The 27,891-nt window shown below is 39.0% G+C and overlaps 2 protein-coding genes across 7 annotated transcripts in view; one reads left to right on the forward strand and one right to left on the reverse strand.

Moving 5' to 3' along the window:
* NBR1 (NBR1 autophagy cargo receptor) overlaps positions 1-7,692 on the reverse strand; it is a 51,292-nt gene extending 43,600 nt beyond the window's left edge. For all 5 annotated transcript variants that reach the window (XM_075177412.1, XM_075177414.1, XM_075177413.1 and 2 more), the window contains exons 1-3: positions 7,580-7,692; positions 3,691-3,802; positions 540-602 (exon numbers count right to left, since the gene is read on the reverse strand). In XM_075177412.1, the coding sequence (XP_075033513.1) occupies positions 540-602; positions 3,691-3,792 (165 nt within the window). In that variant the 5' untranslated portion in view covers positions 3,793-3,802; positions 7,580-7,692. The remainder of the gene's footprint in view (positions 1-539; positions 603-3,690; positions 3,803-7,579) is intronic.
* Positions 7,693-11,000: 3,308 nt separating this feature from the next.
* The window catches only part of BRCA1 (BRCA1 DNA repair associated), a 102,751-nt gene continuing 85,860 nt past the window's right edge, over positions 11,001-27,891 (forward strand). The window contains exons 1-2 of one of the 2 annotated variants that reach the window (XM_075177416.1): positions 11,001-11,092; positions 15,267-15,359. In XM_075177416.1, coding sequence (XP_075033517.1) covers positions 15,280-15,359 — 80 coding nt within the window. In that variant the 5' untranslated portion in view covers positions 11,001-11,092; positions 15,267-15,279. Of the gene's footprint in view, positions 11,093-13,128; positions 13,224-15,266; positions 15,360-27,891 lie in introns of those variants that run through there. The other variant, XM_075177415.1, reaches the window with a different exon arrangement.

Here is a 27,891-nt window from a genome sequence, read left to right on the forward strand (position 1 = left end):
TGAAATTTATTATAGATTAGAGCAGTTCAGACCGGTGGCATGACCCCCTATGGCTACATACTCAAAGGCAATTATAGGGTAGCCCATGATGTCTTGTTCTTCAAATGTTGGATGAAATCTTGCCACATTTTATTGTATTTTTGGTCTGCTTAGCTTTGTAATCGGTCAATATTAATTAAAACACTTAACCATTCTGGGATCCGTTAGCGCTGCATTTAACATCCAGTGAAAGCAATGTAAGGCAATGCACCAAGCTGCCCTATAGGGCTTGCCACAATCAATACTGCAATGAGGCTTACTAGTAATGTGTACAGGTACCAAGACAATGTAACAGTGAACCCACATTTGCATGTAATTGCCATAAGGATACCTGCACCACTGTGACATTTTTGTTTTTATTTCGTTCATCAGTGCACGGAGGACACACTGGAAGCCCCCTCCTATCTCTGAGATTGCTGATAAATAAACAAAACTATTACAGAGGTGACTTTCTATTTGCCTCCAGAAGTGTTGGAAAAATGGGCAAACTATTCTCTTACCTCTTCATTATCCTCATCTACATATTTTATCTGGATGTCACTTAGATCAAAAGACACCAGCACCTGCAAAAGAAACAAAAGAATAGTATGGGACCTTTTATCTGTAAACCTATTATTCTGCAAAACCAAAAGGGGTAATATATATGTATATATATATATATATATATATATATTTATTTACTAGGTGTTTACTCCTACAGTCACTGTGATGGCAGCTTGATATACACCTGTCTGCAACGCTAGAGGTTGATGGACCCACCAGATTAACTGGGGTCTAATAAACTAAAACTCTGTCACAAAGGGCTATTAATATTATAAGGACATTCCACCCAATGCTGGTACTTTTCAGTCTTGGGTGGAATAATCATTTCATGAGGAGGGAAATGTTAGGACGAGTGTGAAGTAAGATGGGAGTACAGAGTGTACATAGTCGCTCTGTGATGTGCTTAAATAGCTGGATCTGTGCAAATTGGTCATGTATAGATCCAAGTAATTAGGTCAAACAACTAGACCAGTGGTTCCCAAACTGTGCGCCTAGGCTCACTGGGGTGCCTTGGAGATCTCGCAGGGGGGCTTCGGCCAGGGCCAGTGGTAAGCAAGGCGGGGGACTACCTGGTAATTATTTTGGCTTAGGAGTGCCTTGAAAAACTTTTGGAGACTCTAAGGGTGCCTTGAACTGAAAAAGTTTGGAATCCACTGAACTAGACTGTTTAGGGAGTTGGTAAGACAATGCTAGAAAGAAATTAGAATATCAGGTAGTTAGACAAGATGATGGATAATTCAGGAGCTAATCACATAAACATTTCTCATGACCAAGCATATGTCTTTTTTTTTTTAATATAACACTAGTTATGCGGTCCTACACAATAATGAAACAAACAAGAACATATTTAGGAGAGTCAGCCATATATTGTCACCAGACTGAATTTCAGCGACAACCAAGTTTGAAAGATGTCACCTGATTTTTCTGCACAAGCTGTAATCATACTGCACCTTGTACCTGGCCTTTGTGAACTTACAGTAAAATAACAAACCCAGCATGAGTCACAGTTCCTGTTACCAAGACAAACTTGGATATGCTTTGTAATCAGAGAGGGGGGTGAGTCACAATGCAGAAATTAGCCTTGAAGCACTGAACATCACGGCACAACTTAAACTACAACCAGAACAATGTAAATGGAGAACTGTGAACTGGATAATACACTAATTCACAAATGTCATCTTGTAGCTGAATGATTGCATCCTTACCTAATGTTACATCCTGAAAGCTTTAATAATGCACACTGTTTTGCTTGTCATAAAAATATTTTATAGAAGTAGATAGGGAGAGGCTCATAACTTTTGAAGCATGAACCATCCAGTCATTAAGGCAATGTGGGACAAGGGTGGACATTCTTAAACTTTTACATATTTATAGTCAAACTAGATATACTCATATTTAGCTGTTTATTTCACTAGAAAAGATACATTGTTTTTATTATACAAATTGTTTTGTTAGGACACCTCTCTAAGAACTTTGGTTATCCAATTTATTTATTTATTATTGTATAATTTACAGATTGTTGTGGCTTTCCTTTATTATGTTCATCTTGTGACCTAAATAGCAAGAAAGTAAAGAGGAGGAGCATCAGAACATAAACTCTGCATGTACTAAAAACAATAACATGACTTCAAACAAGTGCACAGGAAAAAAGGTGCTGTAACTAAAAGCAACCAGAATATATTGGTCATTTTTCTGATATAATATATACAATCAAAGAACCATCTAATTAGACTTAAAAAAATAAAAAGCTGCAACAAGGGCTCTTACTATAGAGACCACCCCTCCCCTCCCCAGCTAGCAGAACCACAGGAGTTCCATATGTAGTACCCACACAGTCAGTACTCAATCCCCCGGTTCTCACCAATGGTCCATTTTCCATGTGCAGCAGTCTGGAATATTTTCAGTAACAGCACAGCTAGCATCTGTGTGTCAACTACAGATGACTTGAGAATGGACTGTTGATAAGTTACCATGGGCTGAGTATTTCACAAACAGCAGCTCTAATGATTGGGTGGAAAGAGGTTACCTTTACAAAGTTTACCAGTGTCAAAGTCAGATTATTGGATGAAGTAAACCAAATTGATTAATATTGTTTTACCGTGCAATTGCGATTAATACGCCACGTGTTATGATGCAATCGCACAGGTTCATAACACACACATTTACATTCGCACTTACACTTGTGGATTGGAACCTTAATAAATGTGTAATATTTAATTTATTTATTAGTAAAAATGTATTAGATTGTTTATTTATGCATAGATAATACTATAGTAAAGGCGTTTATGGTTCAGGTGTTTTAAAAGGTAAAGAGTTTTTTGTCTCATATTAAAGCTTATTTCACCAGCATTAACCCGGTTGGACAGAGTAGCGATCGCATCTAGCGATTACAAGATATAAGCAATATGAGATCAATACTCAAAAGTACTTTGTGTGTGGGTCAGTTTGAACTGTTTATTCAGAGTGAAGACAAGTGGACAAAAGTTGGGGGAAGTTGCCCCTCAACCTTTGAAAGGACCAAATGAACTGAAATATGAAGCAGGCAACTAGAATATTATTAACACTGGACGAATGAAAACCTCACTAAGAGTTATCTGTTTACATAGTGACATCATCAGTGTTTTTTCTATACTGAAGCTATATATAAGCCTGCTGACCCATTGTTCGGTCTCTCTGATCCTGACTACATGTGACCATGACTATATTCCTGGGCCTGGGTGAAGCACTATAAGGAAAATGTCATGTATTCAGTGTATTTATACTTTCCTGCTTTATTGTAACATCTTTAGTGCGTAATAATGGCTTGCTGTAAATCCTGCTATATTTTGCAATTAAATATCTTTGTGCTTTGGAACCACAACAATCGCATTGGACAATGTGTTATTTGTAGGTGATAAAATGACTTTAATACCAGGGAGTTTTTTTTTCAAGGGCTGACAGACTCAGTCTAAAGAGAGGGTGTTCACAATCCGAAGTTGGTTATTGCAATACACTTAATTTACAGCAAAACATAACTATGTACTCTAACATGGAAGATATGCTGTAAAGCAGCAAAAAGATTTATGTAAAAAAAAAAAAAAGGTGAAAAGCTAGTTTAATAAAGCTCACCATTGCCTCCACATCAGCCCAGGTTGTCTTGGCAGAATCTGATACCAGGAAACTCTGAGACGCTCCCCTGCAGCTCACACACAGCTGTACCTGAGGCTCCATGTTTCTGCCTCTATAATAAATAAGACAAGAAAAGGCAAGTTAATATACACACAAGAATAAAACAGCAGTAATCACATAAACTTAATTAGCATTAATTTGCAGACAACCCACATTGACATTATAAGAAAATAATCTATATAAATAACATATCAACGACATCAGTGACATCACTATGGTACTTCATGAAAAACTGCAGCTGCCTGCTCAGTCTGCAGGCAACATTTTTTAACATCAGAAAGGGACAATCAACAAAGTAATGGACTGAAATAACTTGTCATTTGAACAAAGCATCACTTAGGGCAGGCCTGGCCAACCTGTGGCTTGTAGTTACACAACACCTAGCCACAGGTTAGGTGATCCACAGGATTGACTTGTATGTTTAGAGAACATCTTATAAACCCAAAGTCAATTCTGTGGATCTCCAGGTGTTGTGAAACTACAAGTCCCAGCATGCTTTGCCAGTGGATAGCCAGCCAATGGCAGGTTATGCTGGGACTGGTAGTTTCACAACACCTGGAGATCCACAGGACTGACTTGGGGTTTATAAGATCTTCTCTAAACATACATAACCATTGACCTTTTAACTATGAACCCAATGTATTAATCTCACTAAATTAGCTTCCATGCTGAAAAGTCTTTTTGGAGTCTGTTTTATACAGGAATATCAGGCTTATGTTAAAGGTAATATTAAAGTAGGACACAAAGCATATACATGAGAACACATTTCAAAAATATAAATCTAACCAAATGCCAGTATAGCCAATTCATAAGGCAATTTAAAGAATCGAGCAAAAAGCTAAATGTGTTTTCACATTTGCAGCTGAAGTAAATTACATTAAAAGTGTTAACCTGTGGATACACATGATCAAACACTAGCAACAGAATGACAAAACAGAACAGACAGGCGAGGGTCTCCGATATGTACAGATCACATATCACTGACTGAGCTAGCATTTCATGAGCACCAACTGGTGTTCCTACATGGTTTGGTTTTAAAGAGACAGAAAACTAAACAAATACTACAGTAAGTAGCCTATTTCTGCAGCATGAGCATTTCTGAAATGTAAACAGTTTTGCATTAAAAAACCCCAAAAAACAACACATTCATCTTTGGGCTGGGGCCCATTTATATTTTTGAGCACCATTTTATGTCCCAAAGTTCAACTTATACAATGAATATGCAAGCAATAATGCTAGATATCCAACCTCTGAAACAAATCAGAAACACTAACGCAAGCTGAAATTTTACATTTGTTTAGTGTGCCAACCTCATTGGCTGGCCAAACAAGTACCGGTATCACCAAACTGGCCAAATATAACTCAATGATCGAACTGAAATACCCAAAATTTCAGATGGCAGATGACTGCCTTCGGTCTATGTGTGCATTTATCTTCCAATCACACTATGAGGCCACAATGTGCGGCTTGAGCACTGAACCTGCCCAAATTGGCGACACTCACACAGGAGTGGCCAAATTGGAATCTCAAAAGTACAAAGAAAAAAATCTGTCTCGATTTGTGCACTCTGTGAACTAGTTTTCACAAGCAAGACTAAAATCAATACTTTTATTAATAATCATTTAAAAACATAAGATTTTTCATATCCCTTATTAGCTGTCATCACTAGCGAAAATATTGATAAAAAAAAGTGAATGAAAAAGTGCAATAAATGTGTTTGTTTAAAATAGCAGTATCAAACTGCCATACCTCGCTATGCTGTATATATTATATCTAAATAATTCACATATAATTATGGGTTGGCCAAATGTCCTAATTATTTTATTCACATCGTTCCTGGTATAACCTCTATTCCCACTTATATTACTGAATGGGGGAATAAAATAACCACCTAAGTCTCCAAAAGTGAGCTATGTTGTCCCACTCATTAGGGCATATTCAATTAGCTCTGGAGATAGTGGTTACACGACAGCTGCGCATTACGTACCGCAACCCTATGGGGTGCGAAGAGAAATCTGCGTTTTGGGCGGTATCGTGGATAACCTTCGCAGGCCGTTCCGGAGTGTTAACACGATCTCCGGAGCTGATTGAATAAGCCCTATTAGACTCTTACTAGTTATCAAATCTACGTTTATCGAATATCATTCAGTACTTATCCAGTAGATTAAAACTGCTCTATTTCTCCTTTCCAGCTGTAATGTGAAGCAGCTCTCATCTTAGGGCTAAATAGTTCCCTTACAATTTTATTATGTATCATTCAACTTAAATAACACAACCACCACCCTCTTAGGCAGAGGCTGGCTGGGCTGGGGGCAAGGGTGCATCTGCCCCCTCCCCCCCCCCCCAATCTGGTCCCATAGTGGGCTACCTTAATTAATTTTCCCTTTAAAATGTTCCTGGAGCAGTGAGTCTCCCCCCCTCCACACCCCGGGGCTAGTTTGCCAGTCAGACTCTGCTCTTAGGACTGTAACAGGAACCCCAGGATCAAGGGTTCAGGTTGCCATAGGATAATATGTTCCGAGCGTCCCCTCACCTTTCACACCAGGCTAATACGCTGTATGTAACAATGAACCCATCCTTAATTTAAATCTGCCTACCCCATCAATGTTTATGCTTTCAAAGGTCCACTTGGCTTTTTAAAAGGGTCATGGCAATCTTTGTCACACATGTTTTTCATTGAAATTGGAACTATACAGCAGAACATAGGCATGAATGGGCGCTAAGGGTGAAAATATGACAGTAGAGGGGGCTGTTACACCTGCGTCTGTCACCATCCATGTCTCTCCTACTAGCTTATTCTCATCCTCTTAGTCCCGCCCGAGGATAACTCATTGTCTACAGCCTTTAGGTCAAGACTAAAACTTAGCTACATGTTTCTTTCATGTTTTATTTTTACCATGAAGAACAACTATTCTCTTATATTTTAATATAAATTTCAGTTTATACTTCTCCCGGTCACAATTTTGCCCGCCTCCCCAGAGGCTAGCGCCCTAGACTACAGTCTAGTCAGCCTATTGGATAATCAGGCCCTGCCCATGACTCTGGCCTTGGGGGGGGATGTAGGACACCCTAAAAAAGTATTTTAAAGGCTGGGCCCCTCTGTGCCTCATTCCCGACTTAACAGTCAGAAGTTTAAATGTCTGTAGTGTATATTATGGATTTTAAATATGCCCTAGAAGTTCAGATCAAAAAGGAATATGTACAGACACGTTTATAGTGTTGACGTGCATTATGTGTTACCTATATATAACTTTGCAATGATATGGGCCAAGATAGTTAATGTTAAACCCAGTGATCATATAAGTTGATGGCCATCTGGAAAAGAAACAAGACATAAAAAAACTCATGAAAAAAAAAAAGATATACTACCAGGCAGATGTGAACATTTACAGATCGGTTACATTAAATAATGCATTTTTCATAAAGAATAATTAAAATTTTTCAATTTACAACATAAAGCTTAGGACTAGTCCTCTTTAAAGTAGGTTAACAAAAATTATGTATACCTTGTATGAATGCAGCTAATTACACACAATACCAGATGTGCCATTATCCAAACTTGCATACATTTCATACATATAAGAATACATAGCCACGCATTCAGATAACAGGTTAATAAACCACACTAATGCCCACATAAAGTGTATACTTAGTATATGATATCAATGTATTTACAGATATATTTAAACAGCCATTTTCATATAAAAAAAAAACAAAACAAGAGGAGATAAACTGCTGCTGACATCAAATCTACAACAACAAGTGAACCTAGAGTTGCGCACAAGCCACGCAGGTAAATAACCCCCTAACCCCGACTCTAGTCTGTTACCTGCGGATCTCCGGCCTCCTTCAACGCAGATTGTTGCCCTACAACATGGCGAGCTGACGTCTATAGGACCGACATGCAAGCAACCTATTGGACGACACCTTTGTCACTCATCTCTAGCGAGCGGGTGATAGGACGATAGGCAGGGTAGGCTAGACAGTGGTGCCCGTCCCTTTTCGTTCCTGTAAACAAGTGGGCGTGACCTCTTCAATAGCCCACGGCATAGTGTCAGCTGTGACATGTACATCGTCATCCACGTATCACTCACCTGGTTCTATTCTCATGGTGGCCTTGCTGACATTAGACCATGGCTAACATTTGGTTTTGCTGAGTTATGACCTAATGTGTGAGTTCTGCATTACTGAAAACAAAAAAATATTATTCCATGCCTGACTTCTTTATACAGCGAGATAATGGTTTACTTCTGGGGCATATTTATTATATACCACTTTTTTTGCCACGATCATTTTCATGCCTTATTGCAATGATAAGGAATGAAAGATTGGGAGTATTTATTAAAAGTGTTCTGTCCTGGCGAACACACAAGCTATGTCCTATCTCTTTCTGTGGTCAGTATCGCAGTGACCTCAGGAGAGAGCAGGTGAGAGGCGGTGAGGGATCCGTAGTACCCTCTACCGCAGCAATGTTCTCCCCATGGGGCATATTTAAGATGTAGTGCTAGCAAACTTTCACTCACTTACCGTAACTCCAACGCAAGTTGGAGTGTCCCGCATATTTATGAACAGTGCAACGCAGCAGATATTGTGGATATCTGCTGCTTTGCATTTTGTTTTCTTTTTGGGAGCAGTCACCATTCAATAGTGTGGTGACTGCACCCTCTCGCAATCTAACAAGTCCCGGCAAAATTTTTTTGGGGTATCATAATTGAACGATTTGACTGCTGTCAGCTCTGCTCCGAAGAGCAGAGCTGGACAGCGCAGGTGTGGAGGGATCACATCATCCCTCCCTGTCACACACTTCTCTCTCTCTCTCTCTCTGCTGAGATGTTTGTGCGCATGCCCAGGTCTTCGAACTGCACATGCGCAATTGCAGTATGAAGAGCAAGAAAGAAGATAACAAGGAGATCCGGAAACAGCGCATTACAAAGAGGCGTGGTATTTTTTTTATCCCAGAAACAGCAGTTTATCGGAACTGCTGTTTCTGTGTTGCGTTCTTCATAAATTTGAGAAATAGTTTAATCCTTATCAATGCGATAAGGATTGAAAACTATTTTTCACTTTATGCGAACATTGATAAATGTGCCCCTATAGGCTTTAATGCCATCGGCACTTCTTCCGAAAATCTTTGATTTGATATCTGCGGCAATACCCTAGTCATAAAATAACACAATACTTAAAAATGCGGCTATCCCCTGAAAACTGATGTTTTCGGGAGATTGTAATTAAAAATTTGATTGATAAATAGGCCCCTTATTTTACAACTCCTGAAGACTGAGCTGAGTGAATCAACGGAGTTACATGCATTTTTAACACTAAGGGCTGCTTCAGACAAATAATTGCAGTTTACAGGACACAAGAAAACCACTCTAAAATTACTGCAGACAGCAGCATAATTTCTCCTGGTGACTGTATGCATCTACTGTACTCAAGTGGTAGTGTAATCATCAGGTCTGAGCCAAATGGGTGAAAATTGTTACTCTTACAATTTTATTAGTATGTTAATGTTAGTGTTTATGTGGTAGAGACTCTAGACTATAAGGCTGGGTACACACTACAGGTTTTTCACCCGATTTTCGTGCCAGTCACACAACAAACGTCAGTTAGGTCCGATATTGCATTAGTATTTACGCTCCCACAATTAGTTTTATTGTTCCAAAGCACATTGTATCGTTTGATTTGATTTTATAAATGGACTAAAAATCTCTATAAATGATGGAACAATGTCGGGCAAGAAGTGTGTATGCACTAATGAACAGCAGTGTAGGCAGATCTCCATAGAGTTTACAGAGTCACCATCTTTTCAGCCTAAGGTTATGACAGATGAAGGGCACAGATGTGAAGGTAAATCTTGTAAAACATGTATAGTGTGTACACATGAATAGGCATGCTGAGTAGGACTTTCAGTTGTTGGTAAATTCGTTAACGGTATCGCATCGGGAGACATTTTCTGTGGTGTGTACCCAGCCTAAGCTCCAGTGGGGCAAGGATTGTTGTTAATGATTCAAAATTCTTTGTATTGCATTGCATCATATGTTAGTACTAATAAAGCAAAGGTTAATAAATAACATGGTTGCCTACTTTTGTGACCTCCCTTCTGGGGGATCCCAGAGGGGAAATCCAAAAGGCAAGTGCATGGGATGTGGCAATGTAACTTGCGTCATTAAAGTCCTGCCCCCAGCTGGGCAATGCTGTGATATTTTAGTGCCCTGGGTGAGGGGGCACACCGGTGCTACCCCATCTTGGTGGGAGTGATAGTTGGTGCCATCAGAGGGGAAGTAGCCAACCTACTATGGGGAGTGGCTAGCGGTAGACCTCACTGAATCCCCTTACTACCGGACTCTGTCCATTCTCCTCGTTGTGACTTCTTATTGATCTTTGTGTAATAAGCCTCCATGGCACCACAGAACTTTCAATGGAGTATCTTTTTCTTAAATGTTATTATGCTTTATAGAATATTATTATATATGTTCATGTTTTTATATTATAATACTATGTGCTATAAAGTTAAATAGTGATTAAACAAAGTCCTGAGTACAATGGCTACATAGTGATTACACCGAGGGCTGTTTGTGTAGTCCATAGATAGGCAACAGGTGGCTCTAGGGCCTCATGCAGTCCTCTGAGCCTTCACCTGTCGCCCCCAGCTCCTTCCTGCTTTATTGTCAGGTATGTTTGTTATAGCGTGTAACACTTATTTAAAATGCCTCCTAATGTTATTACAGATATGTGTCTCTTTCTTTGATTACATTTATTGTTTTAACTTATTACTGACGAAAAGGGTAATGTGCGGCATGTTTAAAAGTTAGAGGGCCACACCATTCGTCCCCCAAGTGTATCAGGTTGCCCATCACTGGTGTAGTCCTTTCTCTGACCTAATTGAGCAGTGGAGAAGTATAATTATATGAGGTTCCTGATTTATCTTCCAAGATGCTTTGACAGACACTAATTTAATATTCCATGGAAACAGGATAAACATTATATGTGAATAAGGCTTTTTTATTATATTGTGTACTTGCATAACTGAAATATTTTCTATGAGAATTATTTCAAGATATGAAATTAATATATATTTTAATGGTTATGTAATAGTAAACTAAAGTATTTTTTCAAGGCTGAGTTTGTTATAGCTTATATCTGTGTAAATTGTTTTTTATTACGCTCCTTGAAATTGTCCAGCTCTGGATAATTTTGCTTTCTACTGATTCAATTTTCTTGAGGTGCTTCTCTTTTCCTGACGACCTTCTTCATTGTTGTGACTCTCTGTTTCACTTCCCTAGTAGAAATCCAGGAGGGTGGGCCTCGAAATTTGGGAGTCTCCTAGAAACTCGGGAAAGTAGTAAGTGTGATAAATAAATATATCTGCTTTTAAACTTCTGTTCACTCGTGAAAAACAAGCAAAAAGCAAAAATCCTAAATAGAAAATGACCCTAAACCATATTTCTGCCCTTTGCAATTTTCACACAATTAGTGTCTTGTTTCTCATTTCTTTGCTTTATTTTTAGTTCTCTCATAGGAGCCACAGTTTTTAGTAAAATTATAATTTGTTGTATGACAAGGGGGGCAGGATATACCTCCCATGTTGTAGTGTTAATAGGCTATTTATGTCTGACCAACTATACTGATCAAATTCTCTTATAATCTCTATCTATAATATGCAGTTCTCATTACCTTATCTTTATCTTATTTGATTGATAAGTTAATGTTTACTAAGAATGCAGATTTTAAGTCCTAAATTTGTCATAATAATCAGTGGTCGAAGTGGGGCGGGGGGTGTACGGTGGTATGTCATAACGTAACGCCACTTATACTGCCTTCATTGTAAAACTGAGTGACACTTTTTATATGGCAAGGTTCATTGATTCCAAATACATACAGCAGTCTCCTCAAGTAGGGATTATTAAAAGTTTTGTTTTGATGTATAGATTTGAAAGAAAAATTATATGATAAAAAATATGTTTTCTGATGTTTCATTTTCTATGAGAGTATTTTTTGCTTATTAACATTCATTTCATGTGAATATAGAACACTTCAGTACACCACTTCTGAATGCTTTCCTGGGTAGAAAGAGCTGTTCTGACTTTCCTTGAAAGCTAAGAAATTACAGTTCAGCCTCCTCCACAAGTTGAAATACATTTTTCAGTTTTTTGTTCCACTTCAACTAGGTAATGAATAAAACACATAAGCTAGCACACAGAGCCGTAACGTAGAATTCTAGCGCCTAGGGCGAGAAATACAAATGCCGCCCCCTAGCCCTCAATTTTAGCCAAATGAACCTAAAATATTCCTAAACTGCACCCCCCTTCAGCGTTGCACCCTGAGCAGTCGCCCCTATCGCACAGCCCTGGTTACGGCCCTGCTAACACAGCACTGCAGACCAACTTCTGGCGTTTTACAGATGATAAGATTGATGTATACTCCATAATGTGAAGGAGTACTCTATTGGTTTGTTGAGGGTGAAGTGAAGACATAGTTACTAGCTGTCCTGGATTTACAGACACAGTGCTTGCTGCAGTTGTAAAATTTCCCTAGTTTTCAATACTGTCCAAACAACGATGTGATAATAATGTCTAAGCACTGCTGCAGGACATACACATATTCACATTCACAATTGCCAAATATCCAATTTCCATGAAGTGTCCCAGCTGTTAAAGATTTGTACTTCGATTTTTTTTTATCCGTTCAGGACTTTCTCTACTTTTCTATATTGACCAACTGCACAGGGCAGTTTCACTTTTTTTTTTTTTTTTTAACTCAAAAGGTTTTTATTGAATTTTTTAGAAAAGCATATTACAAACATAGCAGTGGTTGCAGAGTACATACAGCAGATCAGTTATATTGAACAATCCACACTGCTTAGATAAACAATCAAACAAGTAAATAAAAATGAGAAAAAATATTGGTACAGACAACAACACATCTTATGACCCAGTGTACATAAGCCGAAGAGCAGTTTCACTTTTTTGTATATTGAAACTGAATTTCACTGTCACCATCCAGTCTCATCCCCTGCTCTTATTTAAAATGCAAAATATCACATTGTGGCTACACTCAGTGGACACATCATGAAAGTTGCCTCTAGTCACTACCCCACGTGATGTGCTCCCATCCACAGACGCATAAGTAAAATGTTCCAGGAAATAAACTAAAAAAATAAGCACATTGATAATTTAAAAACTCCTTAAAAATGTCTCCAGGGAAACAGACGGCAAAATGACGCTTACGTATCTCTGCTATTTGCATAGGTTTGCGTTCCACGTCATGCGAGGGATATGGAGACGTGGTCCGTACGTACAGGACGTTTCATCAGGAAGTCACGGTAAACCAGGGGTTGGCTACTATTGGGTAGAGATGCAGCCAGATCTTTGCTGTTGCTATGGAAACAGGAGGCGGGGGGCGGAGCATCTAGTATGGAGGCAGTGAGGGCAGAATAAGCGCGCGCGAGTTGAAAGAGCGGGATCGGGCACCAGGTATTTCTGGGGGTTGTTCTGCCGGTGGGGTCCGGAAGTCAGTAGTGCTGTGCTCATTATTGCAGCCGTTCCAAACGTTGCAGTGAGCGGGGTATCGTGCACCTAGCTAGATGTGCAATGTGCAGGGACATGGCGCATACTACTGCTCACAATAGGATAGTTATACAGCATCTTCCTGTAATACTGTATATACCCCCAGTGCAGTTAGTCTTATACGTCACATCGATACACAGCCAAGGAAAGGCTATTTTGCAGGAAGACCATATACACTTGGGGCTCATTTCTCCAGCTACATAATGCAATACTAATATATCTCTCATTGCACTATACCTGTTCTGCAGTGTAGAATGAGAAACGTTCGTAGCCAGAATACAACCTTCTGGAGCCCCCATAGTGACTTGCAGTGACTGAAAAACACTGTAGTATGAGAAGTGTTCTCACAGCTGAAGTGCTTTTGTGATGGGGAATCCATGTTTCCTATTGACTGCTGCAGTGATAGCATTGGTTGCTCTGTAATGTGCAAAAAAGCCTGCACATTGCCCTCAATCTCTAACAAACAATGCATTTCATCAAAAAAAGAGGCATATCTATAATGACATCAGTAGGCATTTTAAATGAATGTTACAAGCTAATCGGGGTGGGGTGCGCTTGATGCCCATTACTGCTGTGGTGTGTTTTGGTTCAGAAGAATACAGCTCTCTTCTGGTTTCTAGGCATGGTTTAATTAAAAAATTTTTATTAGTATCAGAGGTGAAACTAGTGAGCTAGCTGTGGGGCCCCGATGTAGGGAGGAGGTAACCGGGGACCCACAGTTTACTAGTTCCGACCCTCTGCATCTGCCGTACAGCGGGTCACATTATCTTCATGGGCCCCAATGGTAGTTCTACCACTGGTTAGTGTTGTATACTAAGGGTTCAAAACTAATGCTATTTTAAATGGAACGACAAATAGGGTAGTTGACCTCTATGAAGAACATGCTGACTGTACACACAGGCTTAAGAGTTAGCACTGGAAGTCTCATGCAAGTGTGTGTGTGTGTGTGTGTGTGTGTATATATATATATATATATATATATATATTTTTTTTTTTTTCACAAAAAAAACACCTGTGAATATCCATCTCTGCAGGTTTAATTTTGGGAAAGAGAACTACATATTTTCTGTGCTTAGTTAGATGCTGGATTGACATTTATAAAGTGGGCTTATCATGCCATTTTTAAAAATGTATTGTTAATGGTCAGCCTCAGCACTAGCCTAAAAATGATAAACTATTACTAGAACAAATTTATTTATAATTATTGTTTATATAGCGCCACCATATTACACACCATTCTACTGAGAATATTTGTCACTCACATCAGTCCGTGTTCCATTTGAGCAGAGCCGTAACTTAGAATTCTAGCACCTGGGGTGAGAAAGACAAATGCCGCCCCCCCCTAGCCCTCAATTTTAACCAAATGTACCTAAAATATTCCTAAATTGCGCCCCCCTTCACCGTTGCGCCCTGGGCGGTCGCCCCTGTCGCACAGCTCTAGTTACGGCCCTGCATTTGAGCTTACAGTCTAAATTTCATACACACACACTAACTATGGACCATTTTAGTCAGCAGCCAGTTTACCTAGCTTTATGATTTTGGAGTACATGCACTGGGAGTACATACAAACTCTATATAGCGTTCTGGATAAAAGAAAAAATAAAACTGTACCCCCTCCTTCCTTGTCTGACATTTTAAGCAATAATGCTTTTGGTATTATTTAAATTAGCTGTTTGTGTAGACTGAATATCCTGTTATGATACCTTCATATGATCCCTCAAAGGCAATAAGAAGTCTGTCTTGAAAGCTGCAATACTTCCTAGAGTCTAATGATATCACTGACAGTTTCTCAGAAGTACAGTGAGCCTGCTCCTGTGTAGTACATGTTCACACTGTCTGTTGTCCGCCGAGCTATCGAAGACGTATTTGTAGTTACGTGATTGGTCCACTTTAATGATGTCATTAAACTATAGTAGTATGAGAATTAGTAATGGTGAATCTTCATTTCAGGTGAGAGTAGAAAATGACCTGTGCTGCGCAGGATGTTGAAGACATTCACAGTGTGCTGTCTGTAATGCAGAAGAATTTAGAATGTCCTATATGGTAAGTGTAAACTTCTTTATCACTCCTGTTATGTCCCTAAAAGTGTTGACTAACATGTATTTGTTTTGTGGAATGAGTACTTTTGTGCGTTAAGTAGTAGACGTGCAGTATCTGGGGTTACTGTGAAATGGCATATCGGTTCCTCTCTGATTAAGCTGGCTCATGCAAGGAAGGCTGCAACATGTTTGTACTCCGAGGAGAAAACTGGTGTATAATCAGTTCCACTCCAAGTAGATGTGGAGGAGCAGCGTGGTGGTGGGTGTGGAGCCAGCATGGTAATAAAGGAAGATGTTGATGACAGAGGAAGTAAAGGATAAGATAGCCGGTTTATAAAGGAGGGCTAATATTAATGCAGAGTGGAGGGGAGCTACTGATGTTCATGTACTGAGGTCATGTTTATAAGGAGACTAGGAGGAGGTTGAAGGGGATTGAGTGGGCCAATGAAGATGCTGAGGATTGGGGTGAATGGGATTGAGCAGTGAGTGGAAACATAGGGAATGCACTTGGGGGAAGAGGGTTGTGATGAAAGGGATAGAGAAGGGCTATGGTGCGATTTGAAAGAGGTGTAATGTCTGTGAGAATGGGGCTATGTGTATGGCCCATTATTTATTAGCGGATACACAATAAACATGTTTTAAAATTTGCTGCTCTCACTAATTTTTAGGCTAGATTCTAAAAAATTGTCAAGCACTGAATAATAATTCCCAAGTCTTGGTTCCAAGTTTTGTGCTGCAAGAAAAAGGTATATGTGCGTTGCCGGTCTGGAAAGATCTTAGCGTTTTGCTCTCAGGCTGAACAGCATGATCCTATTGGCCACAATTAATGTTGTGGGAATGACCTGTCTGATCGCTTTCATCAACCAATTAAATCTAAAAAATAGGCTAAATCACTAATTAGCATTTGGAATTGCATTATACGTGGGCACTTTAAGTCTGGACATTCTGACCTGATGTAAATAGTTGTGTAAATTGTGTTCTGCATACTAGGTAGCCTTCCTAGTCCAATTTACCACACATCACATTCTCTGCTTCACATTCCACATGTCGCATATTGTGCAGTTATATAGCTGAAAGGTGCGGTGTGTCTCCTAGGCCAACTTACTGTAGGAGACATCCCATGAAGTGCTGGTGTAAAGCTTCAGATTTAAAGAGACAGAATTTCAATATTTAAATTCAGCTTTCCCCTTTCTGCCAATCCAGAAAACAAACATTTTCATTAAGTTAGCATTGCAGTAAGGATTGGCCTGTTACATCCAATGATCATCTCGGAGACTAAACTGACTTGACAGTACCCCATCGATTTCAGAGTCTGTTCTGATGAACATCTTCCCTAGGTTGTTTTTATTATTATTGATTTCTCCATTATATTACCTCTTTTTTTTGTTTGTTTTGTATTACTGAGCAAGGGAAATAAACTCAAATGCACAGTCTCGAGGAGACCTCAATGAAATGGGAGTCTAGAGCTTCCGGAACGCAAAAAAAATATTGAGGTCATGTCTCCTAACGGACGTCTTTTTATTGGATTCACAACCAGAAGCAGAAACTATGGGTTCCATCCAGGGATTGCAATAAATTCCCTGTACAGGCATCTATGATGCCTTCTAAAAATCCAGGTGCTCTTCCAAATTTTGCACTTTTCTATGCCCGAGATTGTTCTTCCCCAAAAAAAAAATCAAAGTGGTTCTGAGTTAAGGTAGGGCGAATGGGATGTTCAAGCTCTGGAGCAAGCTACGTCAGCTAAGTCAGACAACAGCATGCTCTAAGTAGGAAGCCAGACATCCGTAATTTCACCACCAGAAAAAGGAATAGCCAGCGCCATCTACTGTACAGTATAAAAATAGCACCAACATTTCAAATGTAACATTATCATAATCAGCAATTTATATAGTGCTACTAACTTCGCAGTGCTGTACAGAGAACTCACATCAGTCCCTGCCCCGTTGGTCTAAATTCCCTAACATACACAAAACAGACGGAGAAAGACCAGGGTCAATTTGATAGCAACCAATTAACCTACCAGTATGTTTTTAGAGTGTGGGAGGAAACCGGAGCACCCGGAGGAAACCCATGCAAACACGTGGAGAACATACAGACTTCACACAGATAAGGCCATGATTGGGAATTGAACTCAATAAATGTGCATTATGTGTGGCCATCTGCTCATATAAATAGCACTCTATGTGGAATTTTATTAATTACCCCCATGTATGTGCAGCAGCTTTTAATATATGTGAAATGTTAGCCTTTACTAACAGCTTCCATAATAATCTGCTTGTAATATATGTACTAATGGAAATAATAATGGATATTATGTAGCTGTAACTACTGTGTGGAGAAATTGTTTATTTACATTTTACATGTTTGTGCTTGTGTGGATACATCCTGTATGTAGTCTACATTTACAATTGCAGAGAAATTGTGTATGTGTAAATATGAGGAGTCATTTTACTTTCACAGAAATGTTGTAGTACGACCGCTGGTTCCATTAAAGCTCCACCTTTGTAGTAAAGCCCTGTAGGCAAGCAATCTCGGTGCCTAGACATGGCTGATGTTTAGCTTAAGTGATGTCCCCATTATCATCACCATTTATTTATATAGCGCCACTGATTCCGCAGTACAGTGTACAGAGAACTTGTTCACATCAGTCCCTGCCCCATTGGAGCTTACGGTCTAAATTCCCTAACATACATACAGACAGACAAAGAGAGAGAGAGAGACTAGGGTCAATTTTGATAGCAGCCAATTAACCTAATAGTATGTTTTTGGAGTGTGGGAGGAAACTGGAGCACCCGGAGGAAACCCATACAAACTCCACACAGATAAGGCCATGGTCGGGAATTGAACTCATGACCCCAGCACTGTGAGGCAGAAGTGCTAACCACTTAGCCACTGTGCACAGAGTGTTTGCAGGCATGGGATACAATCAAATACTACTACAACTACTTTGCCTCTTCATCCTATAACTGGGTTATGCTTCCCCCCCCACCAACTTTAGATATCAAAGCCTTTACCCTGTCATCAGCTGGCCCATTGCTAGAAAGGCTCCTTTTGAATAGTTCATATTTGAAAGGTTTGAGTGGCGTTAGAGAAACCTATAGCATTTTATTATTAAAGAAATGGAGGTTTACCGAATTCAGTCGTTCATGTTATCTTTGCCTAAACCTTTCCAATATTTGATGAGTTAATGATTTTTGAATAGCTTTATAATATTTCTCCTGGACTTTCTTAATTGATTTTTATTTTGCTTTTATTGTATGGACTGTATTATCATGTTGACACAGGTATTATTTATCAGTTCCAGCACACAGAAATGGAACTGCAACCTGTTGTCTGTATGGTACAGGGCCCTTGTCCAGTTATGCAATGTTTCATAAATACTCTTCTCAGTGTTGGTAACTATATAATGACTTGGGCACTATGCATCACATATGGTGGTATTGCCCGAGTATAGCAGAATCCTGGAACCTGGTACTTTTGATCTATTAAAAAACAAATATATATATATATATATATATATATATATATATATATATATATATATATATATATATATATATATATAAAAATACTTGAGTTGAACCCCCATATGATCCATGAATCATACAAAGGTTTTGTTATTTCAACTTGCTTATCCAGATTTACAAGTGGTACGTTACTCCGCTTTGATTAGGAGCCTCCGTCTTGCCTAGGACAACATCCATTAGCGAAAGGCTCAAAGTGGTGAACAAGCCATTGTCTTATGAGAAAGTTGATTACACTAGTTGGGGCACTTGTGAGTTTAGACAGTCCCCTGAAGCCAGTCAATCAAACTTTCACGTGAATAATTCATATTTTATGTATTTGAATATTGTCATCCTTGAGTTTTATATCTTTTTATATAAAAGTGTTCTCCCCACTTCCATTTCTTCCCAACCACCCCCTCATGGGTCAATCCTCATTCCGTGCATTTTACTTTTTGATATTGTAGATAAAGATCCCGATCTCTATCCACTAAATATGAGCAAAGTTCTCAAGACTGACCACAGCAATGTGCACATGATGGTAAACCACCTCTTAATAGCTATTAATGTATGCCATCCTTTAGGTGGAGAAATATCATAACTTCCATTGAGACCAAGCCCTAGAACCAATCTTGTGGCCATAATCATTTGTAACCAGCCACAAAGACCCCTTAGTGAATGGATAGGCTGCATTCTTCTAAATGGATATTGGCTCAACCAACAACTCAGCAGCATGTAATGTGCTGGGGTCACGTGTAAGTGGTGATATCCATGTTTCAAACATTCATGTAAATATAGAAATATTTTCCAAACATTGTAAGGAATAGCTTTGCTACAGTTATTTTGTTGCATTATTAATGCATGAATCTATCCACATTATTTCAGTGGAATCTAGTGCTGCCTTACGGACTGCAGATGGCATTGTTGCTATTTTGTTCTATTATCCTTCATATACTGCACTGTAAGAAAGCACTTCAATGTTATTGAAATGCAGGGAATATATTTGGTAATTGCATACGTTGATTGTGTTTAACTGTGAACATCACCATGAATAGATAAATTGCACATCTATTTAAGGATGAAAATCTCCAACTTCTGTCGCACGTTTAAGTGTTGCTCAAATTGTATTTCTTATAGTTGAGTTTGTAGATCTGTGCTAAAAGTAGACCAGCAAAGTTGTTTAAAGATGTTACGTTGCAGAGGGAATATATTTTGCTTGCTCCCCAATCATTTTGCTCAGTGTCGCAGGAAATTCTTAGCTTCCGTCAGTCTTCTATTCTTTAGTTGTCTGGAATGCATATTCCCAAGACAACCGTTTGTGCCAGTTGGACTGTAAGTATAGCTAGCAAACATGTTTTTCTTTTTTAATCTGAGTGCTGCTCGTTGGGATGTGGCCCGTAACAAGTGCCTGTACGCTGTGAGACCTCTTTTGGAATTTATGACTTTGATTAAAACCTCCTTGTTTAGCGATCCAGACTAATCATGTCCTCAAGCTACAAATACACTAATTCTTCTCTGACACCATGCAGTGACTGGGAAAGTAATAGATAATTTTTTTTCTTCACACGAAAGCGTTGGTTGAGAAGAGGCCAGATAACTCACTGCTTAATGTGGTTGTTGGTAGCGGAGTATGCTCTTAAGTCACAGCCATCAATTAGAATGTCATTATACTCTCTTAGAATCACATTTTTTTTTTATATATTCAACTGTGCTCTTTCTTTGTACTAGACCAAACTTCTTCACAAAGGTAGCAATATGAAAAGTAAAAACAATAATGTGTACTGGTTGCCAACACACCTTGGAGGCAGTCATTTTGTTATCTGTATTTGTGAGAATACAGCCTATCAAATGACTAGGAATCGGTGACGACTGAAAAATGGAAACCTGAGCTATTGAATTATTATAGTTATAGGCGTGGATGTGGCAACATTGGCACAAAGCGTCTAATTGCAAATAAAATATTGTTTTTAACTCGAGAAAATTTACCCCAGGAAAATAAATTTGATTGTGTACTAGTGTTGGCAAAAATAGTTTTGTATAACAAAAGTAGACTTGAAACAGTGTGCGCCTAAAACAATTGTAGCCTGCTCAGTCCATGAGTTACACCCACACAACTCTGTCTCTATTTAATTTATAGTATTTTTAGCAAACTAATGGCGGTATAGTCCAAATTCAAGAAGGAAGAACCAAAACAAAAAGTTAAACAACCAGCAAATAATCTTTTGGTAAATATTCTTATTCTGCAAGATGTAAGTGGCAGTTCATATTTACTTTCTTTTTTTCATCTCGGAAATTCATACGGAGTCTTTAGCGCCATTAATTTATCTAATTTTGTATTTACAGTAAAAATAGTTAATATGAACACGCTTTCTTTGTATCGTGAAATTTGTTGGATGTATCATTAAAGACCCTCTCATAAAATATATTGATTTTGTATTTTTAAGCGGAGTGTCATGTAGTTAATGTGACAGAGTAATTGTCATGGTTTTTTGTTTCTTAGAGTAAAACGCATAGAATACTAAAAATCATTGTTCCATGTAGAATGTATTTATCTTTTTTGCAGTAGCATCTTTTGAACTTTTTGTTCTGTAGATTTGGCGCATTTCAGCAGTTTTGAAACTGATCAGTAATTTCTAAAATGCATATTCAATGTGAATTGGGTACATTAGTGTTTGACATGCATTTTTACTAGCATTCAAACACAGATGTGAAGAAGATGGTCCACACTCCCCACTCCTCTAGCTTGTTCTGAGCTATAGGATCCCTGTCCAATTAGACCACATGTGGTCCCTTCTACATCGTTTGAGCCTGTTGCTATGGCCAGGATTGACTGTGCACACAGGCCAATTGTAGTTCTCTTCTGAATGGTATTTACCAATATTGATGCTGCAGATTTCAGAAAAACAGAATAAGTGCATATAAAGTTGACCCTTCTGCTGTTTCACCTGTTGCGCCTATTTGGGATAACCCGTCATTTCTTACGCCTTCACATTAAAACAATTTCAATCTTTCAGGGATATATTGTATTGCTCACATGACAGAACATTCTCACTTCTCCTTTTGATTGGCAATCTAACAAAAAATACACTGTACTGACTCCCAGGCTTCAATACTTACAGATGAGCCATTTTGGGGCTGATGCAGAGTTGTTGGCAAAAAAACCCAACAAAAAACCACAAAGATATTGTTTTAATGCAGAGTTGTTCAGATATCGAGATGTATCTGGTATAGACAAGTCATCTTTGGCGTGTACTTGCACCTGTCCTGCAGCAGGCGCAAAAGATAATGTCTTCAGGCGCATATGCGTGTTTACTTGTGCCGCTTTTGTGCAAACACACCTTTTACTTTAATCGGCCAATGTTGGAACACTACTTCCCTCCATCATTCCACCTCTCTGGCCGTAGATAGATGTAACTGCCAGAATTGTATTAGTCTGCATACAGTCATTTGTGTGTGTACTCATAATTTCACGCTAGCAGTGACTGGTGTATGTCCCACTCTATCAGCCTCTTTATCTTGAAAACACATGGCTTCACTCGAACAACAAGAAAGGCATAAAGTAAAAAAAAGAAAAGGGGGAAATGGGCACAGTATTAAAATACTATCAATGTATTGGGGTTCTTAGTATAAGGTAGTAATACTAGTTGATCAACATGAAGAAATGGACACAATGGGGCATATCCAATTGTCCGCGTTACTCTCAAAAGTAACGTGGCTTGCGCACTATTACCGTTATTAAAGGTTCTTTACTCTTTGGTGATAACGATCACTGGAGGGAGGGGGGGGGGAGTGAATCCCATCATTTGCCACAAGATTGAAGGGCAAGATTTATTCCTTGCTCTTTATCTCTGCAGCACTTCAAAGAAGTAAGGATCTATAGGCCTGGAAGGTCAGGACACTAATTAAGTTTGTGCCAGTGCATCCAAACAGCCTCCAGAGCTAAAGAAGACTTCTCAATGACTATATCTTGAATCAACACACTATCCAGGATCATTGTAATCAAGATGTTGTCAACAGGGGTTATAAGATAGAATTTCATCATGCTCCTAGAGGAAACTTTTTTGGTAAATGCCCAACGTCATCCTCTCCATTTGAATTGGAAGTATTACACACAAGTCTACAGATGTTACAGAAGGCTCAGGTTATCTTCCTGGTTTCACCAACCCAGAAGTTTGAGTTTTTATTGCAGACTCTTCCTGTTAAGGAAATTCTTAGGGGTTTTTGAATTACCCTGCATCTGAGATGTCGCAATCAGTTTGTTCTCAAAGCTTTTCTGTATGTAGTCTGTCACAGACAGACAGCTGAGCTGGTGTTCTGTCCAATACGTGAGGGAGATGTTGGCTGTGAAATATCCAATATGCAGGTATTTAAGAGGCCTTGGGTACAGTGAAGGGGAAACTTTTGTTGAATGAAGAGAGAGCAAAGCAGGTTTCAGATCTGGTACAGCAGTGCAAGTGTTTTATGGGAATGGATGAAAGCGGGCTGCATAATTGGCGCTGGGTCTGCTTCAGATCAAGGACTTTTTGGAACTGCACTGAAGGTTTGCCATAACTCATTAAGGTTGTTGGGAGACATGAAAATGCTGGCTTTTCCAGCAAAAGCTAACCCTGTGTTGGCACTATGCAGTATAATAGTAAGGGTTGAGGATGCTTGTGTAGGTTTCCAACCCGTTATTAGCCCTCTATTTATTTTAAAACGTTTTTTTTTTTTTTTTTTTTAAATGTTACTGTTGTCCACGAAAACAAAAAGTTTAAAACTAAAAGCCCTTTCACAAAACACTTGCCCTCCACCTACTCCCAGCATAGTGGTGTACCTCCCTGAGAAGTCCTGCTTGGGATGGTGCCATTCTTGTGATTGCTTGCACAGTGCACACCTTTCTAATACCAAGCTGTTATAATAATCTGGACTACATCTCAAGAGTAGTACAACGTTTCTCACATGGCAGACTGTGGGGCACACAGATTCACTTTAAGGGCACCTAGGAATTTAATCTAGACTTGAAACCCCACTTTCTTATAGAAATGTTTTGTTTATGATTGAAATTTAGATATTAAAATATTTTACTTTTAATAAAATGACATATTTTACGGTCCCAAAATCTGTCACTAGGTGAACCATACACCTCATCTTCAACAGATTGTGCCCTGTTTCTCTTTTGGGCAGCCATACAACCTGCGTTTAAACAGGAATAAATGTTTACTTCTAAAGTTGTTTTTGCAGTTCTGTTTAGACTATTCAATTATTCATCTAATTTCTCCACCATAATTTTTATGTCCTCTCCATTTATGCCTTATTCTACCATGCTTGTTTAGAGCTGAATTAGTGTTTTTGTTGTTCAGGTAATTGGCTTTCTCTAAATTTCTGCGTGGTCCCATCTCTTTTATATTCTGCCTCTGTTCCCAATGCAGCAAACCTGGCCATTGAAGCTTGTGTACAAGACAAATAGCGCTTCAGTACAATCTCTCAGGAACATATATTGATGAAATGGCATTTACTTATGAGATGTTTCCCAGAGCCAACATTTTGTCGGAAAGCCGGCAAGAGATTTTGTCTAGCTATTTCTCAGATGTTATCAAAAGGGGCCATGTACAGAAACATTTCTAAGGCATGATTGATTTTTGAAAGTTAAATGGAGTTGTTTCACATAGCTTCAGAGAAGGCAACTAATGTGATCGCTTTGTGAAGTCTTTGTGTCGTGTTCTAGTAACCGGTCAGTGTGATATTCAAATTTACATTTTATTTATCATGTAATTCAATTTTAGCAGACAGCTACACTGTAGAGACAGTCCTTCACTTTACATTTTTTTTTTAATGATGTGTACTTGGGGAGAGGGGGAAATGCAGGTAGGAATTTTGAAGGAGCAACCAGACTAGTCTAATTGCTATGGAAATGCATAATGGAGGATTAAGACCTAGATGGTCGTAGAGCTGAGTAGAGGGAAAAATGGACTAATGTTTCACTTCTCTATTGCTGGTCTTGTTCTTCTTTAAGGAACCATATGGTTCAAACGTAAACCTAACCTATTTTTGTTGTGTAGTTAATATGAAGTTTTTTTTCCCATATGTACAGTATGCCAAATCATTTTTTTTGGGGGTAGGGGGGGGGGGGCGATTCAATTTACTACCAGATTCTGCAGTTGATTTTTCCACAGCCAAGTTCTTAGATATTGGCTTTGTTGAGTAATTACTCAGATTCTATGCTGGATAACATGATAAAAGTCCAGTGGCCTTTGGGTTAGTTGACTTCAGCATTCATGTTTGTGTCATCCTTATGTCCTAAGCTACATGTTGTATAATGAGATTCTACCTTTAAATGTTGTCAAATGGAGACAGTTCATCTCGAAGGATGATGGATCACAAATGACATCTGATGGAGGAAGAGAGTTTGGGTACAGTGCAGGGAAAACATTTGTTTAATGGAAGAGAGGGCAAAGCGAATTTCAGCTCTGGTATAGCAGTGAAAGTATTTTATGGGCAAGGAGAAGGTTGACCTGTGTATATTTGGAAAGGCCCAATTGGATGAGAGAATAGTAAGCTGAGGTACATAGTTATGTCCAGTTAAAAAAATATTTCAAAGGGAGCAAAGCTTACTGTGCTGCCATTTGGGTGTTAAGGAAGGCCAAGTAAATAAAACTTGGTATCAGGAAACAGCAACCACTATTTTTTTGTAGGTTAAGTTTGAATTTGGACATAAGGGCTTTCTATTATTTTGTAGGCAGAAATTCCACCAGAGTCGACCATAACTTTATATAAGTTAGAAAGTGAGAGTCAGCAGGATATCGTTGACAAATAATAAGTTGATGAACTAGTGATGCCCACCTCCGTTTCATTGTTCTATCACCATGGCGAAGATCAATGGAGACAGCAGACATCTTTGCTTTGTGCTGTTAGAATTAAAAACAACTTCCGAGGGGATTCCATTGATAGTAACCCTTGCTCAAGGATTTGATTGTAACACATTTATACGTGTAACAAAGTATTTAACCATTCCTAAAGCTTTCAAGATTTGGTTTATAAGTTTCCAGAACTTTCTTCAAAAATCATTTTTGACTTTGAGTGTGCAGATTGTGGCTGGAGTCCTGGCTCCTTTTGTTGTACATTGCCTGAAGCTCTGGGAGCAACTCCTTGGTTGTTTTTTTTACCATTTGGGACTAGATGGGGGTGTCGGAACATTTGAAATGAGTGGTTTGGTCTGCTGGACACCCCTTTTCGTCCAAAACTGTTTTATCAGTGCTTGTATTATATTGCATTTATTGGATATAATGTATAACCTGTGTAAAGTCTTAAATGCTGCTAGGTGAGTGTCACAGATATAAAGGTACCCCTATTATTCGTACCAAGGGGATGATTCAGCAACATAGCTGCAAAAACTATATTGGTATTTGTAAGTGAGCCTAAGCACAGATGAGCACATTGTAATTAGCTATTTGTCTCTGCTAAACTCAGGGGATATGTTATCATCATCATCATCACCACATTCCAAAGGTGGGGGCTCCTCTGTCAGTTTGTCAGTCTGTATTGGTGTGCAGTTATAAATTCCTCGAGATACAGTTTTGAATTGGCTATTTTTTACTGTGTCTTTTGTATTGATTGAATCTTAATATGAGATAAGGCATTGATCTTAAGGTCAGAGCTATACACATTCACTTGCAATGGGTTCATTGGCCCACTCATATCCCATCCTGGTTAATTCTGGCAAACTACCCCCTGGTCAATTGGCTTCTTCTGGTCAAACGCACATCAGGGTTAGTGCAGATTTCAAGTAATTATTTAAATGTATGTGAAAAGCTGTGTGTCTATGTAAAGAGTACATTTGCTCTCTCCTGAACTGTGCTGACAATGGGATACGGTTCCAATTGGGCTGGTTGCAGGGTGGCAAAGGTTTTTTCCTTGGTTGGATTGTGAAGTTTCTGGTATTTGCTACGTGCACCTAGAAAAGTGTGAAGGCATTGAGCTTAATCCCTACATGCTGTGCAGAGGAGTGAAGAGCGCGGCTCAACAGCTGGGATTGCTAGTCGCAGTGACTGTATTTGTAGTGTGGTGAACCCCCTGGTATTGTCGCATTTTTGCTATTGTGTGCTGTGGGTTTTTATGTCTTAATAAAAGGGTACCACTTTTACCCACTACTTTCCTAGGTGATTTATTTAACCCACGTCGATGTATCATTAACCTGGTATCATCACACTAGTGTAGGGAGAACCTGGTTCAGTCAGTTTGCCATTTTCTTGTTACCACTACCGTGACCAAGTGTCAGGCTCAAATCTTAGATTCGTGTTTCTTCCTGTAGTACACCAATAAATATAGAGTGAAGATGGGTGCCAGTATAGATAAGAGGCAGGCATTTTGTACCAATGTTCATGAGACTGTAGCCTATATTCAGGATAACTTTCCCTGCTTAGTCCAATAGCACGCCATATATAGATATATGGAATGTGTCGACCGTTCGTAGTGAATGATGTACTGATATGGATGTTGAATGTCCTATTGTCTTGCATCCTTGTTTTAGCCCAGTGTTTACTGTGAAAATTTGCTTGAGCTTTATTCCCACATGGAATATAGATTTGCCATCTAGTATATTGTTGTTTTTTTTGTGGTATTTCAAGAGCATACTATGTCTGCAAATATGATAATTAAAAGGGTAATCTCCTTTTTGACCCCACTATAGATTAGCCCACAGACTGTCGTTTGCAGAGTGGGGAGAGCAGAGAGCTAGGTGTAGATCACTTGCACAATTATCTGTCCTAGAAGGTTTAATCCCTAGCATAACTTCAGTCCCCAGCACCAAAAACGCTCTAATCTCCCTGCTATGAAAATGTCCAATCCATTTTTTTCTTTAAGATTACCTACTGTTGAAAACCAGCCTGTAACCGCAAAATGTTTGAGGATATGACCTATATCCCAGAGACAACTGTCCACATAGGGCAATCCTGCTGTTCAGCCTGATCAACCAGATCATTTTCCAGTTTGGCCACATACATTGTTAACCTAGATATAAAGTTCTGCATTGCATCCACTACTTGCTAACAATGAATG

Source organism: Mixophyes fleayi, chromosome 6, assembly GCF_038048845.1.
Source record: "Mixophyes fleayi isolate aMixFle1 chromosome 6, aMixFle1.hap1, whole genome shotgun sequence".
Taxonomy (NCBI): Eukaryota; Metazoa; Chordata; class Amphibia; order Anura; family Limnodynastidae; genus Mixophyes; species Mixophyes fleayi.